The sequence below is a fragment of the Paroedura picta genome, chromosome 12 (assembly GCF_049243985.1).
Source record: "Paroedura picta isolate Pp20150507F chromosome 12, Ppicta_v3.0, whole genome shotgun sequence".
Lineage (NCBI taxonomy): Eukaryota > Metazoa > Chordata > Lepidosauria > Squamata > Gekkonidae > Paroedura > Paroedura picta.
Genome location: NC_135380.1, coordinates 23,296,916 through 23,320,598, shown reverse-complemented (window position 1 = coordinate 23,320,598; position 23,683 = coordinate 23,296,916). Strand labels below are relative to the sequence as shown.

General features: G+C 47.2%; 1 protein-coding gene across 8 annotated transcripts in view; it reads right to left on the bottom strand.

The window, feature by feature from the left end:
• FAM178B (family with sequence similarity 178 member B) overlaps positions 1–23,683 on the bottom strand; it is a 186,268-nt gene that overhangs the window by 119,154 nt on the left and 43,431 nt on the right. For all 8 annotated transcript variants that reach the window (XM_077306258.1, XM_077306265.1, XM_077306260.1 and 5 more), the window contains 2 exons: positions 19,060–19,168; positions 4,150–4,231 (listed from right to left, as the gene is read on the bottom strand). In XM_077306258.1, the coding sequence (XP_077162373.1) occupies positions 4,150–4,231; positions 19,060–19,168 (191 nt within the window). The remainder of the gene's footprint in view (positions 1–4,149; positions 4,232–19,059; positions 19,169–23,683) is intronic.

The following is a 23,683-nucleotide window of genomic DNA, read 5'->3' as shown; positions in this document are numbered from 1 at the left end:
GGGGGGACCTCTTTGTGGATGCTCCATTGCCATGGTGAATGTCTCTGCAAATGCAGCATCAAGGAGCCTCACGCAGAGAACAGACTCCTTCTGGAAGCCGCTCAGATTGATGAAAGAGCCAGAGTACTTTATCAGGAAAAGCGAAAGTGTTTGGTATTTTTACTTTAGAAAGAAGGCAACAAAGAGGAAGAGAGGCATGATGGAGATTGATAGAATTATAATTCCTATGGAGAAAGCACAGAGAGAGAACTCCCCCCCCCGTCCCCCCATAAACACTAGAACTCAGGATCACTCAATGAAATTGATGAGCAATTGATGAGAAGGGCAGACAAAAGAACACATCCTTTACATAACGCCGAATTAATATAGGCAATTCACTGTCACAAGATGTGGTGGGAGCCATAAACTTGGATGGCTTTAAAAGAGGACTACAAAAAATTATGGACGAGAGCTCTATTAACAGCTATTAACCATGCTGGCTGCATGGAAATTCCCCGCTCAGAGGCAGACAGAGGCAGCTGCCTTCCCTTCCCTGTGTGTGGCCTTCCCAGAGGGATCAGCAACTGCCTGTTGGACTACATGGAATCACACTCTCATCGAGCAGCTGTCTTTTTTTGCGTTCGTATGATGCTCACCAGCACCTACATATGCCTGCTTACATATGTCAACTGCAAGCACAGTTTGGCAACTGTTTTAAAGAAAGGCAGGTGAAAATGTCCCAATCAGCGTCTGATTAAAACAAAAAAAGAAAACTGGCCAGAAAGACAGGCTTGACTGATGGCTGAGTCATGTTTTTTTTTATCCGCAGGCATTTACATGTGCAAAACTGTACAGCTGGGCTGAAGTCAAGATCAGATTGGAGGTGAAAAGCGAAACGTGGCCATGTTCGTGCCCCTAGGTGACTCATGGGTGATGCACCAGCATGTGTTGCATCCAGCAAAACGTATCCTGAGTCAGGACACAGGAGATCCTCCCAGGACACCCCAGGCCATTCTGTGAGCAGCAGAACAGAAGATGCTGTCATATGACAGCATCTCAGCTACTTCATTAAAGCCAAAACCTGATCCCCCTACCTACGGACAGCTGCTGCCAGAGGCTGCCTGTACTCACAGAAGTCCTTTTATCCACAGGCCTTTGTAGTGGGCAGGCTCACCTCTGGCAGCAGCTGCAGCCAGCCGGAAAGGGACACCAAATCCTAATGTGGAGGCCCTCAAAGGGGAGAGGGAGTTAAGAGACGTTGCCAGTGGTTTGGGGAAAGGCAAGATAGGGGGAGAGGGATAAGAGGTGGCATCAAAGGAAACAGGAACTAGAGGATGCTGTGAAGTTCTGCCAGGGTACCAAGTCACCCAGCTGAGTTCACTGGCTGCCTCCCTCTGATTTACTTTTCAGAACAGCTTGAGGACAGGTTGTTGATATTGTCTGAAGAGACGCTGGTGAGGTTCTGAGCCAACTTCTGTGGGCAAAGGTGCATCCATTCTGGATTCAGGCCTGAGCTTGGGATGGAAACTTCCTTGGGTTGCCCAGAATTACAGTTTTCAACAAGAGAGTGACATGGGGAATGTGCCCCTGTTGATTTTCCCGGGCCTCTCTGCAGTGTTCTGTACCACTGATCGTGGTATACCCCTGGAAAGGGTGGCCAAGTACTGTGCTTTGGTGGTTCCACTCTTTGATTGGCTAGTTCTCATCTGATTTCTTGAACCAGAAACAAAACAAAGCAGGAACAAAAGAAGGAGAAGGAGCTTCTAGTTTCTGTCCTGCCATATTTCTGCCAGTGAAAGTTTGGGGGGGGGGGGGGGGGTTGCCACATTTCTCTGGCAAAAACTGAGCTGAAGAGAACTGGAAACTCCTTCTGTGCCTTAAAACACCAAGCAAATGAGTGCTTTTAAAAGTGAGCTCCCCTGATGTCCATCTGATTGTATGTCAAAGCACCCATGACTCGACCTGTTTCGGGCTTGAAAGCTTCCAGGACAAAGCCCACCGGCTTGACAGAAAATTGTATTCCCTGCCTTTGCTATGTCTTCCTTTTCCCTCCTTAACACTGACATCTGCATGAAAGCAAAATCTCAGGTATTTAGAACCTCCTTGGCTCCCACTGTTCCTTCCCCACCTGGAAGCCTCATCTTTGTTTGCAGCTCTGCAGTTAATTGCCATGGAGAAGAAGATGAGGATGCTGCAAACAGAAGATTAAGATTTCCTCATCTCTGCTGCCGACTTGACTTAGATGTCTATTTCTGTTTGAAGTTTTCTCCCTCAAAGCTAGGAGGAGGAGGAGGAGAGATGGAATGGGCAGCCAGAGCACAGAAATTAAAGTAAGCAAATACCCTAGAAACGGCAGAGAGTGGGGAGAGAAACGTAGAACATCTAACGCCATATCAGAAATCGCTCTCGTCTGTGTCTGCCCACACAGTTGCTGAATGGTGACCCACAATTCTCTGCCATTTGAGCCTTCTGCTACACACATTATCTCTTATAAAAAAAAACAACAACTAATCACCTGCTCCTCCCCTTACACCTGGATTTTAAAGGCAAATTTTAAAGTTTCTGCTTGAACCAAACACTACATATTTTCAAGAGAAACAAGAGAGCTGTGTTAGGAGGGGAAAAGGGAGAGGCACACATCTTGAACTGAGAAATGTACTGTAACCTCAGCAAGGTAGAAATGCAATTGCAAATCAACTGTGAACGTAATGAAACTGGTTTGTTAAGGTCAGTGCTGTCTGCTCTGGCAGCAGGTCTCCAGGGTCTCAGGTAGAGAGATTTCACATCTCCTACTGTCTGAACATTTTGCCTGGAGAAACAGGATTGAACCTGAGACCTTCCGCAGGGCAAGCAGGGGGTCTACCAATGAGCCATGCCCATTCCCAGTTATGCTGCATGCTCCTAATGGATTCAGAACCTGAGGACATTTCAGCAGGGGTTTCTGCAGGTGCCAGCCTGCAAATGAGCAAAATCAAGCACGGCTCGTACACGTGCATTCTGTGCGTTTGTCTCCACCTCATGGAATGGCCCCCCTGACGAGGTTAGGAAGGCCCTCATTCCCCTGGCCTTCTGCAAACTATGCAAAACTGAACTATTTAAGGAGGCCTTTCTGCACAGGTAATTGCAGGCTTTCTCCACTAGCGTGTCGTGAAACCCTGGGGTTTCTTGACAGCCCTGAAAGGGTTTCCTGATAGGGTGGAAGTTAATTAGTATTTATATATTTTGTAATATTTGTTACACATTTAACAGGTAATATGACCATATATCAACCAGACTCCCCTCCCAAAATGGCCAGTGAGGGGCCTGGAGAAGGTGGGAAGAGGAGGGACCCCTGGTGGGCGTGTCCACAGCTATGCTTCCCAACCATATTCTGCACACTCACACTTCTTCTGGGGTTTCTTCAAGCCTGAAGAATGTTTCAGGGTTTTCTCAATGGTAAAAATGTTGAGCAAGGCTGGGTAATAAGGTTGTGCTGTTCAAAATGGTTGATAAACATCACTGGATAAATGACCGGGACATACCGCTGTGTGCAGCTTATTGTAAGCAGGATCCTATTATGTAAGTTTTTTCACTACTTAATGGATCATGTGAGTATTTATGTTGTGCTTCTTTTTGGGGGTTCCAGTACTTCTAAAATCCGGATACGCTTGTTACTGATAGTTCCATTTTGTTGATTTTACTAAACCACTGAGTCCCTGTGAGAAAGGCAGGCTATAAATAATGTAAGTATCTAAATAAGGAAATTTAGAAGAGATCATTTTCCACACATGCACAGGGCATGAAAGACTTGAAAGTGCTTTAAGTGGCACATGAGAATTCAGCCTATGCTCTATCTCCAGAACCCGGTGGAATAGCGCAGAATTTTTAAAATGCAACCACCCAACTTGCCCACATCTGTTCAAAGCCTGAGCCCTCCTTGTGAATATACAGCCGGAGAGGCCATACTGTGGCTCTCCAGATAAACATGGACTACGATTCCCATGAGCCCCTGCCTGCATAGAATCATAGAATAATATGGGTCACCTAGTCCAACCCCCTGCACTATGCAGGACACTCACATCCCAATCGCTCATCTACTGTAACCTGGCCGCAGTTTGGCCACTATAGAGGTTCTATCCCTTCACACACAATGTCCCACAATGTCCCTTTCACAACAACCCCCCCACTGACCATTGGAGGCGACCTGATGAGCGGTGATTTCCCAGAGGGCTTGGAAAGCATCTGCGGAGACTTCTGAGTTTAAAGACATCAGCTGCAAAGAGAAACATCAAGGGTATCAGTAAGGAGGCAGTATGGTTAGTAAACACGTCATTCTGAATCCTCCAGGTATAGCATAGGATCTGGGAATTCTGAACTGGGAATTCTGCAGTTCATATGTCCTTAGGAATACGGTTCTGTCTCAACCTGAGCTCTCCGCTTTTCACTCCACAATGAGGAGGATACAACAGTGGCCTACCTGTCAAGACTGTTGTAAAGAACCGTGACTATGAAGTGTTTCGGAATGCTTGAAAACCGGGCTATAAAAATGCTAAATGGAATTATTTCTTGCTGGGTGCAGCCTCAAGGGATGGCCTGCTACAAGTATAGAGGGGCTGCCTCAGACCAATAGACACCAACAGAGCATCTTAGTCACATGTCTCCTTGCATGTAAGGCTTTCCAGTGCAACCAGTTCACACATAGATGAGAGCCCTTTCATTTATTATTAGTTTTATATGCTGTCCCTCCTTGCAAGCAGGCTCAGAGAGGCTCACAACATGAATTCCCATATCTGGAGGAACTGTCAAAAACTGGGACAGGACACAGCTAGTTCATACTAAGATTCAGTACCCCAATCAATTGCTACTACAAACTAATTTTTAATTGCTATTATCTGAACTATTTTAACAATTTTATGTAAATGAACACCGGGGATCGTCTTGCTTAGACATTGCACAATGGAGCTGGAAGGCTGAATCCTGCCCACATCCTTACTCTTTAAAGTCTTTTTCGCTTGGCAGGGATTACCAGTTTTGATTCCCCAGCAGGAAGAAAAAGTTGGAGTCAGGAGAACAGGGACAATTTCAGCTCCCTACTTTGCCCATCTGTGCAATGGTAAAATGCCTGCTAGTCCAGCTGGACAGGGTTCATAGGCATGGGAGTGGGTGCCTCACTGCAGGATCGCTGCCTGCACTCTCCACCACCAGGGGAGGCTCCTCTCTCTACAGTGCCACCTGCTGGTCTTCAACAGACCTCCCATGTGATGGGGCAGCCCCCCCCCCCCCCCGGCCTCAGAGTGGGAAGGGAAGGGATTTGTGCTATGTTTTTCCTCACTCTTCCCAGAGGCTGTGCTCCCCCAGAACTCAGAGCAACCCCCTCCCACTCATCTGTGGCCTGTTATGCAGTCAGCTTTATATAGGCTATATATACTTCTTCCCTAGCCTCTCCTAATCCTTGGCCTGACATCTATGCTTAAAAGATTCTTAGACAGTAGATGCTAAAAAAGACTTGACTATATTGGAGATCCTGGGGAGTCACTGTTTTGGGGGCAGACAATACTGAGCAAAAAGGACCCAGGCTATAACTTGGTGTCAGGTAACTCACTTTAAATCAGCCTTTCCCCATCACACCACCTTGGCAGAATTGTCATGAACAGATCTGTTACACAGTACCTAGCTGAGGCTTCCCCCCCCCCCTTTCACACTTAAAGCAACCACGACCTTGCAAAACGCATGTTCACAGAACACGTAACTTCCTGACAGATTGTGCCCCCCGGGTCAGCTTTGCCCATCTATTCTGTGGCCGTTAATGGTTCTCCCAAACACACTGCCCGAGGCTGCTGCCTGACCTTCTTCACGGACTCCCCAGCCCAGCCCCAGACCTCTGTCTGCAGTACAAAAGTTGGCTGTCTCTGCCTCAGGCCAAATGGAACCGATCCCTTCAGCCCTCCCTGATAAGATATCCTCTGCAAGCTCTTCTTTTATCCGCCCTCGAAGGCTCTGCTTTGACTCTTTTCCAACCTGTCAGAGTCAAAACAGCACTTAAGCTTGCACTGCCTGACCTCAGGAGAGCCGGTCTATTCCTCTCTGCCACCCTCCCGTTTGCTCACTCCGTTCTGCACTGCAGCAGTGAAACACATCTGGCTGAGTTCATTAGGCAGCACTTAGCCGCCTTTGTACTGGGCCCATTCAGCTGCCTGCCTGGCTCTAACCCTGTAATTTGGTACCTGGGTGCCTCTTTCTGTGTGGCTTAAGCAATTAGACGGCACCATTTTTACACCAGGCACAGGGGGAGGTGGAACAACGTAGCAGTTTGGGATGGATTCTGTGTGCTCAGGTCCGGATAAAAGGGGCATGGTGGAGCAGAGGGGCCAAGAGTCGAGAGCCCCTCTTAACAAGGAGGGGACCTGGCAGGCTGGCAACATGAATTCTACTGAGCCGACTGCCTGGTTTTGTAACAAAAGGCTCCCCCCTCCCCATTAAAAATGTTGCATGGAACAGAACAAAGGCAGAAATGGATGGATGAAAGATAAAACTGGTAAAGAAAAAGGGAGAGGGCAAAAGAAATGGGAAAATGCAAAGGAGGGAGGGATAGAAAACAAAAGGCCTGAAGGAGTCAGGATGAAGTGGCAAAAAGATTTGCACAAAAAAAATACATTATATTGTAAGACGATCGACCATGTTCTTGGCAATTAATTTGTGATGAGGAAGGCACCACAGCTTTCTTTAATCTCTAATGGGGGTCAGTCTACAGATACTTAGCAGCAAGGTAAGGTCACTCTGCACATATTCAGAGGCAATCTTATCTCTATTAATACAAGCCCTGGAATCGCAAACAAGTTGAGCAGGCTAGATTTGCCAGCTCTCTCTCAGGAACTACTTTGAGATTTTTTTGGGGGGGAGGACCAGGGGAAGGGACCTCAGCGGGGTATAATGCCACAGGGTCTGCCCTCCCAAGAAGACATTCTCTCCATGGGGACTGATCCTACTGCCTGGAGATCAGCTGTAATTCTAGCCGATCTCCAGTCCACACCGGGAGGTCGACCACCTCCGGAGGGCTCGACAACAGCAAACCCCCACCAGCTCAAATTAAGCCAAAGTTCAAGTAAAAATGTGCTCCAATCCAAGTTATGCTTCAAGCTGACCTAACCTTGGCCAAGAGATCTGGAGTTGTAGTTTGGTATTCATGACACAAGCCAGGCTTTGAAAGAACACGGGAAATTCTTTCAGCACTCTTATAAATTATAAACGGTGATGATCCTCCAAATGGCTGCTGTCTGTTTTGGGATTGGGGGGGGGGGCTTTGCTTTCAGCAGAAAACCTGAAAACAGTTAGAGCGTTCTGAGCTGAACAACAAGCACCGACATAGCTCGTCCTCAGCAAAGCTAATGCTACATTCAGTGCTCAAGCCACATACCAGCACAGGGAAGGAAGCATCTTAACCCTTTCCCCTTCTGCACAACAAAAAAGCAAATGGCGGAAGAGATGGAGCAGAGAGAAAGGGATAACAAAGGGATAAGAACACCTCCCCCCCCCCCCCCGCTCTGCTCCCTTTAGATCTCATGTAGACATGCAAAAGAACAGGGTAGAAGTAGAAGGCTCAGGTAATGGGAAACTGGCTTATCCCTCTTCAGGCTGCAAGCAAAAAGACTGCAGTTGGGAATCCCTTTCTTAAGTTTGCCTTCAAAGGTAAAAAAGAGAGAGGTACAAGGAGAGGAGATTTCCCCTGCCAGGCTGGATTTCTATTTGCATAGAGGTTGTTCTTTTTAAAGTGAAGGAATTCATTCATTCATTCATTCACATTTATATACCACCCTCCCTTGGGGTTCCAGGCAGTTTACATGGAATGTAAGGAATTATACATTGAACTCAGTACCACTGTACAATGGTAACAATAGTGATAGTAACAGAAGATAACAATTTAACAGAATAGTAATCAAACAGGTCCATGGAGTATACTCAGATACATGAATTCCAGGGAGGGAGATTCAGAGGCCCAGTAGATGTTGATGATTCTGGCCGACCTCAGCCAAATGCCTGGAGGAGGAGCTCCCTTTTGCTGGCCCTGCTTTAGCTCCATCAGGGCCCTCATCTTCTCTTATACAACGCTGAAGCCAACCACCTGCAGTCTGAGTGGTGTGGCTCATCCTGCATTTCACTGCCACATCATTCTCTTGCATGTGTGAATCAAGCATTAGTCTGCAGTCCCCAAGCATGCATCTTTCAAAACAAAGTCAGGGGCATGCTATGTCCCAATATGTACAGTTTGTTAGAATATGAAAGATCCTCAGTGTGTTTTTGAAGGAGATGTATATTTAACTTAGAAAGGACAGGAATTTCCTGATGATTTTCAAATGATCTCCTCAATATCCTGATTAGCTCCACAGCAGACTTCCTGCTTTTTTAGCACATTTCCTCCCTGCTTGCCTCCAAAACAGCAGTTGAACAATAGAAGAATGACTGCAGACAACAGTTAGTTGTCTCTCTCTCTCTTTCTGTACATAGTTGTCTCTCTTCTGAAGAAAAACTATTTTATTCTTTAAGCAGCCTAGTGCTTCATTCTTTCTGCATACCGAAACTCTGCCAACAGTTTTGTCCTTATGGTTTGGCTAGCACTGAGCAGATCTGGAAATCTGCATTCAACAACACCCTCTGTATTCTCCTGTTGCCAGCTCCACAGACCCTTATTTGTTCCTTCTTGCAACAAAACACCTGCCATCTATCTTGAAGTCTCCCTGTGCAAATAACTGAATTGAGTCATTGCACATTCCGCAAAAAGACAGGCCCTTTCACATGATGGGGCCAGAAGAAAAGCATGCAAATTAAGTCAAACCCAACTACAGACTTCAAGACTGCCAGCAGCAGAATCTGAGTTCTTTGAACACGGAATTTTAAGTTTGGTATTGTACAAGCCGAGCACAGGTCAGGATGGAACCCACCACTGAAAGAGCCCTGGGATTCAATCAGCATACGTGAATGGTAACGCTTTTCCTGGCTTGCATCACTTCAAGCAGTGGCTGAGAACGGAGGCACATGTTCTCCCCACGCTCGATCATGAATAAAACTCCCTTTCATATAGAAAACTAGCGTGGGAGAAGAATGGGAGACAGCTTTTTCTCTGACGTGCTAGTTTTCCCTGTGAAAGCAGAGGGGTTGGGTGGGGTTTACAATGCCCTAGCATGATCAGCTTCATTGTTCAGGAGAGGTACACTTTGCGATGTTGATTTCTTCTTCACCCATCAGTCCCAATACATTAAAGACAGTCCTCCCCTAAATACAAATGCTACTATCATCTCCGCTTTTACAACTATTTTCTCAACCGTCTGCCCGCCCAAGGGGCAACATGGAATTGAATGTGAGGTCGTACAAAGCCCATAATTCCAAGCTACATCCCTTATTCTGAGCCCAAAGGATCCCATTAATAACTTCCTCTCCATGGAGATCTGTTTATTGTCCCTGCAGGGGTCTGGGAGACAGAAACTTCCTTTCGCAGAAGTCTCTGCTTCCTCCACTTTGAGGTCCTCCAGGCAGCACAAGGCCGGCTTTGCTGAAGGAGCCTGCAGGGCTAACCAAAAGATTCTGATGATACCCTCCACTCCATGAATACAGGACACAATCCACCCCCCCCCAAGCTCTCCTGCAAGAGCTGTGTTACAGATGCTGTGACGTGACACTCTCACAACTCGACCTCACCTGTCTCTCAAGCTTACCCCCTACTTTAATTTTACGAGGACTCAGGGATACCCGATGAGACCGCTGGGCAGTAGGCTTAGGACAAAAAAAAAAAGTGCTTCCCCACAGAATACGTAATTAACTTGCAGATACATCTTGTCAAATGGAACCTCCGTGTCCTGAGGCAGGATACTTCTGTTTTCCAGTTAATTAGGGGCTAACGAACAACAGTGAGGGTCTTTGACTTCTGCATTGCGGCTTGTCGGTTTTCTGGAGGCACCAGGTCATCCACTGTGGGTAAAAGGATGGTGGAGCAGATGACCCATTAGTAGGGTTGCCAACCTCCAGGCAGAGGCTGGAGATCCCCCCATTATTATTACTGATTTCCGGGTGACTGTGGCCACTGTGAAAGTTGGACTCTATGGCAGCAGAGAGCCAGTGTGGTGTAGTGGTTAAGAGCGGTAGCTTCTAATCTGGCAAGCTGGGATTGATTCCCTGCTCCTCCACATATAGCCAGCTGGGTGACCTTGGGCTAGTCACAGTCCTGATAGTGCTGTTCTCCCAAAGCAGGGTCATCCCAGACAGTCCGATGGCTCATAATTATGCCTTTGCACCATTTTGAGTTCCACCTGATCACAGAATGGGCAGCCAACCCGCTCAAACCGTTCTTTGGACACCGAAACCTCCCAAATCAGCACACAAGCCACACACACAATCCCATGCAGAGTCAGACCAGTGGCCTATTTCTGGGCTTCTCCATGGGCTTATCAGACACCCAAAGGGCATCCTTCATCGGTATGTCATGGCAATAGGTGTCTCCCTGCCTGTCATAGAAACAGCACGAATCAATTAACTTGCAATATTAACAATGGGTTAATAGGAACTCTCCCTGCCCTTGCACACATCCCACCCACCCCCAACCAAGCTGCTTCTGCTAGTCAGGAACCAGCAACAGAGAAGGTCAAGGAAAAACCAGCAGGAATCCCCCCACACACATACACACACCCTGTTCTGCAAACAGAGCTAAATCTGAAGTGGTAGAAGAATTTCTACTACCGTATTTGCTGGCGTATAAGACGAATAGGCGTATAAGACGAATGGGCGTATAAGACGACCCCCCAACATTTCCACTCAAAATATAGAGTTTGTTACATTACATTACAGTACTATGGGCCACTATGGGCAACTATTTCTATTCCAACTGAAGTGCACTCGGCGTATAGGACGACCCCCCCTATATGTTTTTCAGGGGGGGGAAGTAATCTTATACGCCAGCAAATACTGTAAGTTCCTCTTCTTGCTCCAACCCACACCCCATCTCATTCTGTTCCTTATGGTCCCAAAACTGCTGAAGCAGTTTTTTGGTGCGGGGAGGGGGGGGAGAGCACAGGACGCTTCAGGGGGAGAAGGAGATGTACTTGTTATCTTTGCGGTTTACTGGCTGGGACCCACTGTATAAATAACCTGATTTGTGACACCAGCAAAGGGACTAAGCTGATCCTCACTCAACTTGTAGTTTAAAATCCTTGATCCTAGCGGTCATCACAATTTCCTGCTGGCAAGGAGTTCCTCAGGTTAGTTTTTCTTTCTATGAAGAAGAGCTTGCTGCAATTTCAACAGGAGATGCCAAATTTCACACTGTTTAAGCTGGACTTTTAAGCCAATTAAGCATTAATCAGCTAAAGCAATATAAACTCATGACGGAACAAATTTAGAGTCCAGTGGCACCCTTAAGACCAACAAAGTTTTACTGTTGGTCTTAAAGGTGCCCCTGGACACTAAGTTTGTTCTGCTGCTTCAGGGCTACCCATTTGAATTTAAACCCGTGGTCAGTTTTTACGGGCAGGGATGTGAGTGCAGAGTTCCCTTAGCTTGTTGCTCGGGCTATTTTGGAATTGTTGTGTTGCTGAAGCTAGGAATGATATCAGAGACATTGAAGGCGGCCTTTTGTTCTTCTTATCTACAAGCTGGAGATTCTGCCTACTCAAGGGTTAGTTATCTCGGGCTTCCTTCGCTCTCTTAAAATAGGCATCTGTACATCATGCTTTTGCAACATGCTAATGTGTTCAAATCAAATATTAATTTTATTCAAATCAGAGATTAAAAATTAAAATTAAATTTATGTAAAAGTTAAATCAGTTAAAATGCAGATGATTAATCAACTGCAAATTCCTTAATTGGCTGACAGCCATAATGGAAAGATAATAGCAGTTTCCATCCCACCCCTCCTTGGGGTGTCAAAAGCCCCAGCTACCCCTCCTGCCTTCCAGCTGCTTTCCACGTGGACTTATTGTTACCATGGGCCTTCCAAACCGCTGTGCTTTTTAATGAGAGATTCTGCACAGTTTTGTCGTACTGCCGCTCCCCCTGTGGCCCCCGGTGTTTTCCCGGTTGTTTCCTAAACATGCTTTAGCAATACCTTTCTTGAAAGAGCAGACTTAAGGTGGGATTTCACACAGTGCTGACAGGAAATTGCAGGTTTCTGGACATCCCTGCCCAAATTTGGTGCCATTTTCCTGGATTCCGCTCCTGCCCACTGTTCACCCTTACCTCATCAACCAGCTTTTTAAAATACTGGCTGTGGATATAATGCTACAGCCTTCAAACATTATAGCAATACATCAAGCAACCCCCTTTGTTTAAGCCCGTGAAAAGCCTACCAGTGTTGGTAGGGGGAAATGGCAGACACAAGGGAGGAGCTAACTAAAGAGAATCTCCCCTCCTCCCCACAGACCCTCTTTGCTTCTGCAAGGCAACAGGAGCATGATGGGGAATCGTCTCCACATGGAAACAACCCACAGGCACCCTCTTCTTGCAGCTCTGTGTGGAAACGGCATCCGGTTGCCTTTTACAGAGACACAGAGACCGATCTCAAGCCCTTCCTAAGCCTTAGCATCGATCCATCGGGGGAAGCAAAACACTCCTGCGCTCAGTGGTTCACCTCTTGAGTCATTAAGGTTAATAGTCTCAATCCACAGCACAGCAGGTAGAATTTTTCCTGACCGAAGTTGTGTAGGTGAAGCGAGATCATCACTGCAGCACCTTCCGGATTAAGATGTATGAACCCGCAGCGGTCACATAAATTACACCTACGCCACGAACTTACAAAGCTCCTCGCTCACAAAACGTATCGCAGAAATTATTACTTATAACAGCAGCACACAGCGTGTGGAAGGAAAAACACCAGAGGGGCCTTGGAGCTAGCTCAAACACTGAGGAAAGATCCATGGCATGGGTCTCATAAGCCTGGACTTCTTGGAACACAGCACGGGGGGGGGGGGGGGTTGCATCTTCAAGAGCACCCCTCGCGCCAAAATGCCCGTGTGAGTAAAACCTGGTTCCTCCCTGGAATGGAAGCTTTCCACATGCAGCGAGGTTTTGAGCAGATCTTGGGTATTCCCTCCTTAAACTGATCGTAAAATTTCAACAGGTGATTTAATTTTACAAGGACTCAGGGATACCCAATGAGGCTGTTGTTTTGTACCCCGCTTTTTACTACCTGAAGGAGTCTCAAAGCGGCTTACAACTGCCTACTCTGCTTCTCCCCACAAAAGAGACTCTGTGAGGTAGGTGAGGCTGAGAGAGCTCAGAGAGAGCAGCAAGTGGCCCAAGGTCACCCAGCTGGCTGCATGTGGAGGAGTGGGGGATTAAACCCAATTCTCCAGATTAGAGGCTGCCATTCTTAACCACTGCCCCCAGCTGGCTCTCTAGTAAATAATCCCCCTAAGGACACTCTTGCCCTGACATGGATGGCCCAAACTAGCCTTATTTTATCATTTCCACTACTCACTCCAAGACACAGGAAAGGCCTCAAAAAGATGCCTCCTGTGATTGGCCACTGAGGCTCTATCAGCCTTCCTGCATCCCATCCTCCCAGTCCCATTAGCCTGCAATGTATAAGGGGCAAACTCTGGCAGAACCTTTGCCTGTGTCTACTGGAGGGAGCAACAAGGGGCCCTTTCCTCTTGCCTTGGGTGGCGATGGGGGGGAAACAGCCAAAAAACGGGCAGTCCATGGGATCAGGAGCTACTCTGCTAGCTAGACAAGATGAAGAAGCCGGGGTGGGGGCGGGAGAATGTCCCAGGAGCTCCCAATTGCCTAATCCTACTCTACAAGTCCTAAAATTACCCTTTAAATTAAAATATTCAATGACTACACTCAGCTGCACAGAAAGGATTGAGAAAGTTCCTTCCATGCACGAGTTCAAGAACTGTCCAGGACTTCCTGGCAGAGGAAGAGGGGGCTGTCTGACCCTCAGCAATGTCAAGATCCTTCGGAAGTTTAAACTGATATAGAAAGGGACCAGAGGCGGGGTGAAAGGGGGAGAAGAGGAGTGGTAATGAGGGAAGGGTGTGGGCCGTGGCGTCTCAATTGAAGTTCAAAGGCAGAGGAAAACAGACAAATCCTATATCTTCACTCCATTCAAGGGCAAAGTGATCGCAATGCATAGGGTTGGGTTTTTTTTGGGGGGGGGAAGTGGGGAGATTAGGACTGAGGATGCAACACCAATGGTGCGATCCTAACCAGAGTTATGCCCTACTAAGCAGAAGCAAATGCTATTGATTTCAAAGGACAGACTACCTGGCATAAATCTGTTTAGGACTGCCCTGTTAGTGAACAAATTAGATTAACTGATTAGGAACCCTTTTAGCTGTTAAACGAGCGCTTCTAATTAACCAAGTACCACGTTTTTTGTTAGCTGGGTCAGTTATTTTTATTATAAGCAACTGTCACAAAGACACCTTAGAAAAGTCAGTCCCCTTCCTCTTCCACGCATGGGAGGAAACGCCTCTTCTTAGATGCCAGTCTGGGTATGCGTCATCTAACGACAAAGAACGTATTCTTTTGTCTTTCAGAAACAGCATATTACTCATGCACTAGTTTATGTCAATTTAACTGAACACAGTCAGTCTAAACCCAGTCCATCTGTGGAGCCCTATGAAATCCTAGCCTATTCCGCACACACTGGATAATGCACTTTCAATGTGTTCTGGCGGCTGGATTTTCCTGCGTGGAACAGGAAAATCTACTTCGAAAGTGCACTGAAAGTGCATTGTCTATTGTGTGCAGAATAGGGAGTTTGGGATGCCCTGATATTTATACCCAGTCCACAACAATACCACAACATGTGCAGCTGCCTTATAGGGTACTGGACCCTTGGTCTACCGTGTCTACTCAGACTGGCCTTGGCTCTCTAGGGGGCCTTTCTGATCAGAGGCTTCCTGAGCCTTTTAACCAGAGATGCTGGGGATTGGAAAATTCAACCATGCAAAGCAGATGCTCTACAGCTGAGCCACAGCTCCTCCTGGATTCCTAGTCGCCCTCTTAAATATCCCGTGGTGATCAGCAGGACAGGGGAAAACAGGAGACCCCTCAGAGACAGAATACAGATTTCTGCACAGCTGCGTACTCTTCCAGCAGCACAAGAAAAAAAAAATAACTTTGTTTATGTGGATGTGTGTTTTTTAAGAAGTAATGCCTCTGTTCCAAAAGTGGCCTGGGGAGAACTAAATCGTCCATGGAAGATTGAGGGTGGTTGAGCATCCAGTGTGCGGGGGGGAGAACAGATGGAGAAAGGGCCTGCTGGTGCTCCCAAGAGAGACAGGAGCCCAAAAGGCAGCAGAGGAAAGCAGAAGTCAAAGCATCTTCCCTGTGCCTGTGCCTCTCAGGTTGGGGATGGATGAGGCCTTCCTGCTCATCTGGCCCCCAAGCTCAGCAGTGAAGCCAACTGTCCGGGCCACATTAGGTTAGCAGGATGCCCTTCATTTAGTCAACAAACTCAGCAATCATTCGCTGCTGGGGAGAGGGTTATAATTGTATACCCCTTCCACCCACCCTGGCTATTTCTTGCAGGTCCCAAACGGTTAATATATTACAGCCACTTCACCATTCCCATTAGGGCAGGGGTAGTCAACCTGTTGTCCTCCAGATGTCCATGGACTACAATTCCCATGAGCTCCTGCAAGCAAATGCTGGCAGGGGCTCATAGGAATTGTAGTCCATGGACATATGGAGGACCCCAGGTTGAATACCCCTAGGGCACTGTCCTCCGGGGGGAGGGGGGGAAATGGCTACTTCCTTGCTAACAAAGGGGATTCTGCAATACTCTCATGTGATTTGGTAAACTACAGATCCTTCCAGCCAAATCAGGGGTGTTTGTGATCACCGTAGGAATTAGCACACCTTGATGGACGTACCTAGTGATTGCTGGTTGCTTTGTCAGTCTGAATACACCACTGGGCACATGGAGGCTGTGCTGGATACAGTCTGCAGAACATCAAATGCGGGGCAGGTGTTGTGTGCAGACCATACAGCTCACACATCCTTCAGGGTGCACCAGAGCAGTGTGTATTCACAGGGCCAAATGCAGCCAAACTGACTGTATGATTCGCGGTTAATCAGTATTTTAGCAGAAACCCGAGACTCCACCTGAAATTGAAAACTCGTCAGGGACAGGCAGCGAATTGTAAAAGACAATGCATGTACAGGAAAGACGATTAAGCCACCGCCACCACCCTTTAAGGAACGGGAATAGTATCATAGGGGAGGAAGTGCCAAAGAAATCGGGGGCAGCGGCAAGAGTCAAAAAGCGAAATCGAATCTCCCAGGCCCTATTCAGAAAGGCACTTCGCTATGAGGCCTTCTATGGCCTCGATCTCTTTCCAGGCGCCTCAGGACCCCGCACTGATGGAAGCAAATACAGCTTGCCCACCTCTCCCTGGGGTTCAGTGAGAAGTAGGCTGCCAAAGTGCTGGGAGCAGGAAGAGCACACTGTAAATGCACGGCATTATTATCTGGCGGGATGTGAGGCAGGAAGGAAAGGGAGGTGTATAATGTATTTGAAAGGCTTGTCCCAGGCCAGGGAGAGCTGGAAGAGAGCCAAGGGTGGGCGGATGTGCAGGAGGGCTCCGAGAACCGGCCTTGCAAAGACATCCTTTGAAAGCTGGGCCTGAGGCTCCACGAGGACCCCATTTGTTCAGAATCTCACACGGCTGAAGCACATGCTGGAAATGCTGCTGGAAAGGGCGGTCAAAGTTATCAGAATGGTCGGAGCACCTGCCTTGAAGAGGGAATGGGGTTTTTCTGCCCAGAGATGCTTTCCTGGGGTGTCCCCGCTTCACAAAAATTATTGTTGCTGACAGCTATCCTAGAAAGCCTTATCACCTTCTCAAGGTGCGTGAGCTGAAGTCACCACTGGGCTTTTGCCGTTTTGCAAATACTCTGATAAGAGAGTCTCATGTTCTACCTCACTGCAGTTAGGTGAACAGACCCCTGGATTTCTGATAAGATAATATTAGAAGAGCTAAATAAGGGAAATTTTGTATTTAAAGCTTGCGATTGGCAAAGAGAATATAGATGTGTAATCCTATATGTTCTTTCGTCTTTGGGAGTCTTTTGGTTCTGCCTCTAGATCCAGTTTAATGTAGAGTAAACTGGTTTCTTGTTAATAAATATCTGAGAAAGAGGTTACTCTGTTTGATCTTTCAAATTATCCATTTTGGGATTTTAAGGGAAATAACCCAGCAGGCTGAGAATTCTCAAATGATGGGTTTTCCCACATGTTCCTTTCCCCTGCCCCCCCCCAAGGCTGCTGTTTCCCCTCTTTCACATTGAAAGTCTTAAAACATAGTATTGCTAAATTGCAATAATGTTATAACGCTCTATTGTCACAATTCTCCAGTTACCAGCTTTTGTTGCAAGAAAAAAGGCAATCTTTCTTTTAAAAGATCAGAAAAAAACAGGCTTTGGTAAAAAATACCGGTTGTTGGTAACCACGGAAGCAGGAAAAAGTCTTTTAAACAACACCTAAGCTGGGGCAAACAAGCCAGGTGTTTACAGTGAAGGAGAGCCCCCAGAACAGAGGTATATGGAATTCTGAATGGTTTGAAGAATGCCATAAAGAAATTTCCCTCCATCTGTTCAGAGCCTTAAAACCTGGGGATTGCCCTCTGAAGCAGGCTGGGACTAGACAGGAAATGCTACTTCATCCAACACATGACTCCCTGACATCAGGCAGAGCAATGGCCTCTAGCACAGAAGGCTTTAGATAAAACCTCCAGAGTACAAGTGTATATACAGCTCTCACTGACAATAGCAAGATAAAGCTTCTGCTGGCAGAAGAGGTCTGCCTCTGAATAAGGGCAAGGAGTCAGTGGCCCTCATGCATTGCTTAGGAGCCAGCGTGGTATAGTGGTTAAGAGCAGCAGCCTCTAATCTGGAGAGCCGAGTCTGACTCCCTGCTCCCCCACATGCAGCCAGCTGGGAGGCCTTGGGCTAGCCACAGTCCTAATAATGCTGTTCTACTTCACAGGGTGTCTGTTGTGGGGAGGGGAAGGAAAGGCAATTGTAAGTTGCTTTGAGACTCCTTTGGGTAGTGAAGAGCAAGGTATAAAAACCAACTTCTTCTTCTTAAAGATCAGAGGAGGGGGGAGGAGTACAAAAGTAAGCCTGGGATTTATGTCTTGGTAACATTTCAGCCTCTGAAAGTCAGCTTATCCCAACCAACGGCACACCCGTCTTTTGTTTGGCACAAAAGTACACTATCCAGCAGCTGTCCCAGTACTTGGCATGCTGAGAGCCCAAAAGTTCACTTTTGAAAACTTTCTTTGCAGCCCTCAGATTTGCAGAAAAGGAAACCACCAACAGGTTAGCATGGTGTAAGGAGACCCTGGTGGAAGACAGCTGACAAACCTTCCAAACACCAAAGCAGGCTCGGAAGAGAGGAGATAGTCTACACACAAATTGTAAATCTGGGAGGCAAGAAGTCAGTGAAGAAACTGCTCCAATGGTGGAGGTTTTAAAGCACCTGCGGGATCACAGTTCCCTGGGGAAGCCAGAACACTGGGAACAGAGAACTCACAGTGGCATCCTGGAGTGTGTGTTCATCTGTTAATTCATTACGTTATTAATTAAATTTTAAAAAGAGGAAAGTATTCCAGGGATGGGCGAAGGAAATCTCTGCATGACCTCATGGAGAAGGCAGCCAATTGGCAATGTACACGATTAGCTTCTGCTTCAGAAATGCAGAACTTATTTTGTCCAGAGCTGGACATAGGGTCATATGTCACAGGGTTGCCAGCTGGCTTGGAGTAATCACCGTGTCGCTTTAACAGGGGCTTAATAGATGGAAATGGAGAGCTGGGGTGCTGGAGACGCACCAAATCGCCCAACCTCCCCAGAGTCATTTACTAAAGCAAAGTTGGGTTTCTGGATATCCAAGGTCCTGTCCCACAAGGCTTACAACCAATGCTCAAACCATTAAGGAGGCTATCTGATCCATCCTGCAGCGCTAGGTTATCCCGTGTGGCGGAGATGAGACTTCAGCCCGGACTGAGAGGGGCTCTTACCGGGCCTGCCTGTCTTGCTCACACCTTGTGCACTCTTGCCATCTAGTGGCATGTCCTATGCTTGCTAGAGAGTTGCTGGGCTTACCTGGAAGAGCCAACGCCGAACTGGACAGGGGCAATGAGATTTGCCATGACGGTATAGGAAGGTCAGAAAGCCGTCTTGGAGGAACACCATCTGCTGGTCAAACTGGGAACTGGAGAGATAGAGAGGAAGGGGGTTAAGTTTCAGCAAGCAAAGGAATTGTGACCATCCTTTTTGTGCATTAGCTGAGGGTCCAGGGGGTACTACAGACACTGAACTCGAAAAAGAGGGTTCAGATTTGAGCCCCATCACCTCAGATAGATTGTGTAAATCTAAGAGGTGCAGTGGGCCAGAAAAGAAACAAGGGAATCAATAAGCCATGAGTGTTAAACAGAGACTCCACGTGCAGGAGCAGTATACCTCTGAAAAGCAGACACTGGGGACAGACCGCAGAGGAAGACCACGATCTTCATGCTCTGCTTAGGAGTGTACTGAGGCTGCCATTGGAAACAGAACTGTGAATCTATGTGGGCATTTAGTGTGGTCTAAGAAAGCAAGCGTCCATCATGCCCTTAAAAAATAACAAGTCTCTGCCAACCAATATAGAGAACATTTAAATCTAGATTGTGCGCAACTGGAAGGGGTTTTCTAGGCCTACATCTTGGCTTCCTTGGTAGTTTAAATTACTATGTAGAGGGTCCAGCACAAGCAGGGAAGCTCCCCAATCTCACTACACCAAAGGAATTTCAGAAAGAAACTGGAACCCAGTTATTTATTTTACTTAAAATATGTGCTGAACACTCAAAGCATGAAAACCATTTGCTGGGCCTTACAACACTGAAACATCACACAGCCTAAAATGTTAATCGTCAAATATAAAAGACAATGAGGAACATCAATATCAAACAGAAGAGAAAACCGACAGATAAAAACAACAACAATCTGGCAGCTGATGAAACAGAGAGCGGCAAACAAACGAAACTTCACAGTTTTCAGATCTCAGGGAGGAAAAACGTATGAATGGGAGGTCTGGACCAGTTTCAAAGCCAATGGAAATTGCTCTGCATTTAGAATGGAAAGAAATGTCCAGGGCTAAGCTGCCAAGGAAATTTCTTAGCACACAGAGCTCCCTGCCAAAGGTCTGGAATCAACCACTAGTTTTTGGGTCTTCTATTGGAAACAAGGCTTGACTTGGACTGGGGGGTACCTTGCTTTAAATCCCCACCCAGTTACAGAACACAAGAGGCTGCCTTGGGCTACAACAAAAAATGAGAGCGAGAATCATAAAGAGCAGCCCCGTGGACACCGCCCTGAACTCCCTCCTGGGCTGCAAACACAGTGAATAATCACTTGCATCCTTCTTCAATCCGGCTTCAGTCTTTGGTTGCTATCAACAGGACTTTGAAAACTGCTTAAGCTGTAGCTGAATCCAATACACAGGCTCCTCTGGGCAAAACTTTGCCTTTCCCACCTCTTGTTTACATTCAAGGCCAAAACAGCCATGTGGTTGCATGGGGCCTCATACTGGAAGAAAACAGAACAAAACACAGTCATGTGAACCAGGCCCATCAACTCAAGCTGAGCACCAGCATCAAGCCTTCTGTACAAACTTCAGCTGGGCTCGGTAGCTGACCATTTCCTTCTTGCCTGCAGGCTCAGATAGTATGTCCCCCTGGTAATCAAATTATTTTTTTTAAGGGGAGGTACAGCAGGCGGAGCATGCCAATATAAGACACAGCCAAGCACCATTTTGAAAAGGGAGTCCTCTGCCTTGCGTTGCTAGCGAATTAATAAAAATCTTACTCCTCCGGCAAAACATACCGAAGGCTCTCCCTGGGGGGGGGGGGGGCAGCACAATTAAAATTCTGGTCGGCACCAGCAATCCTATCTGTGGAAGCGTCCATTAAAGCCCAGAGACTTTTCCACTTTGATCACAGGATGCTTCAGTTCTTCAGAGGCAGAGAGGAAATCCTAAAATTCAGTGAAAACCTCTCCCCTGGGCTTTCTCGGAGGGAGGGAGGAGGCCCCTTGTGACTGTGGATCAGCTCTCTCTGGGCTCCTGGGTACATCTGTCTAAATTAGTCTGTAGATTAAAAACAAAACAACAAAAGGCAAAGAGGCCCACTGGATCTCCTTACGAAGCCTGCCATTCCTTCAGAGCATTATTTCTGTACAAGCTACGTAAGTGAAAATAAAAGATGCGGGAAGAAGTCCTGTCTGTGCATTAAAGAGAAAATATAATTTAAAAGGTGCCCAGAAGCCCCCCTCAAAGCGACTGCTTTTCAAATAAACCTTTTCCTGAGCGCTTCATGCTATCCTTTTCTGGGACAAAAATATATTTAAGCTGCTCAGAACATAATGATCTGAAGTGATGGTTTCCCCCTGGGCCATGCAGCTGTCATTCCGCTCCCTGGCTGCGTCCGGGCAATTTGATGGATTTCTCCTCAGCAGGAATTGCTGCAAATTTGGAGGAGAAAAGAACTCCCAGTCCTGGTGTGAGATAAGAAAGAGTTTATTTTTTGAAATGCCGAGCTTGCACTCACGCTCTTGTGCATGAATGTGCAAGCCGCACAGCACTTTCCTTTGTGATGGGATGGCACGCCACACACACAGCCCCTGTCATGTGGAACTTCTTAAAATCTCAGGGGATAGGGGAGCTTTAGGGATGCCTAGGCTCCCTCCCCAAGGAGTTGCTACTTTTGGTCCTAGTATCAAATCCAGAAACTATCCAGGAGCGTGTTGGTGAAGTTACAGGCCCATGCCAATAGGAACTAAGCACTCTCATACCACTACATCTTCCCCAGGGCTGACTTGTAAAACAAGTCAGAACTTGGCTAAGAAATTAAAGGTTCAGTTAAGGAAGATTCAAGCTGTAAAAGGGGGCTACAGGCTCAGAAGAGAAGGCTTGGTAACTTGTGGTTACACTGGACAGAGTTAAAAAGCACATTCTTGGAAGTCCCTCTGAGTAAACTGGAAATATACAGAACTATCTGAGAGCAAGAGAAGTCAGGGAAACTGTGGTCAGGATAACTGAGATGTCTTTCCTTATCATTTATTCGGGCAGAAGAGTTGGCCTTATAAAAGGCAACAATTAGAATTCAAAGCCAAAGACGGTAGGGCTTGCCTGGAGCAATGCGCCAAGACAGAAGGCGGAACAGAACTCGCCGCAAACTGCTAGATCTTCCTCAAGCCCTTTCCTCACCTGTCCACGTGAAAGTAATATTTGTTGCCAGAATGCATGCAGAAGCACATGTTGCTGGAAGATAGCGCAGCTGACTGTTTGACCCTTCTTTTGAAATGCAGCAGAAACAAGTTAGCTCACATTAGCTCAGAGCAGGCAGAGGGGAGAGCAACTTGGAGAGAAAACCAGGCCCCCTTGAAACTGAGTCCCATGGTTACTTCTAAGTTCTCCAACATCGCAGATAAGACTGTGAGAACCCGCTTCCTCCTCACCTTCCCAGACAGGATCCCATCAGATTTTGCTCTCTGCCACTGAAGTCAAACAGCTGGTGACTAAACAGACTTTCAGAAGTACCATGTGAGCTGCAATTGAAACCCAGTACTGTAAATCTGGCAGGGGCTCATGGGAATTGTAGTCCATGAACATCTGGAGGACCACAGGTTGACTACCCCTGCTGTAAATCTCATTCACAAAAACGAGAGGCACGCATATTGGGTGGGAGACATACTTCTGGGCCGCAGTGTGTGGGAATGAGATCTTGGGCAGACACTGGGGTGCAGTGGTAAATACAGGCTTGGGCTGTGCACCACACCTGGAGTATTGTGTGCAGTTCTGGGGGACTCATTTCAAAAAGGAAGTGGACACAATCGAGAGAGTACAAAGGAGAATGCCGAGGAGGATCAAACCCTATGAGGAAAGGCTGAGAGACTTGGGAATGTTTAGCCTGGAGAAGAGGAGGCTGAGAGGGGACATGATTGTTTTCTTGAAGTATTTGAAAGGTTGTGACTTGGAAGAGGGCAGGGAAAGGTTCCTGTTGGCGACAGAGGAGAGGACCCGTAGTAATGAGTTTAAACTATGTGTAGAACAGTACCAGCTAGATATTAGGGGGAAATCTTTTACAATCAGAGTAGTTCAGCAGTGGAACCAGCTGCCTAAGGAGGTGGCAAGCTCCCCTTCACTGGCAGTCTTCAAGCAGCAGCTGGACAGATACTTCTCATGGATGCTGTAGACTGATCCTGCATTGAGCAGGAGGTGGGACTAGATGGCCTGCATGGCCCCTTCCCACTCTATGATTCTGAAGAACAGGGTACCTTGTGAACAGCTTGCAGGAGTAGAGCATGTTTTCAGAACATGCCATTGGTCTTCACCCAGAGCCAACGAATTCTGCCCCACCTCATTGGGGCCAAGCAGCTGTGCTTCCTCTCTTCATGGTACAAAGAAAGATGAGCTAGTTCTTGAGACAGGGACCTTCTTGTCCCCCACTTCCTGCCTGTCTGGGGGTTTCTCAATAGGCTGAGTGATTTGTCAGAAATTCCAGTGCTGCTGAGTTCACACTGGCCCTTCAAAAGCCACGGTCCTTCTGCAAAGCTTGGCCTTCTTGTCCCATTGTCTCAAAGGCCTGGCCCCTGGGGGAACAAGCTTGGATCTTGACACAGGAGGATTGATGAGCCTGGAGTCACAAGGGGAGGGCAGGCTTGCCCCGTGTCATCTGCGATCAAGGCTTAT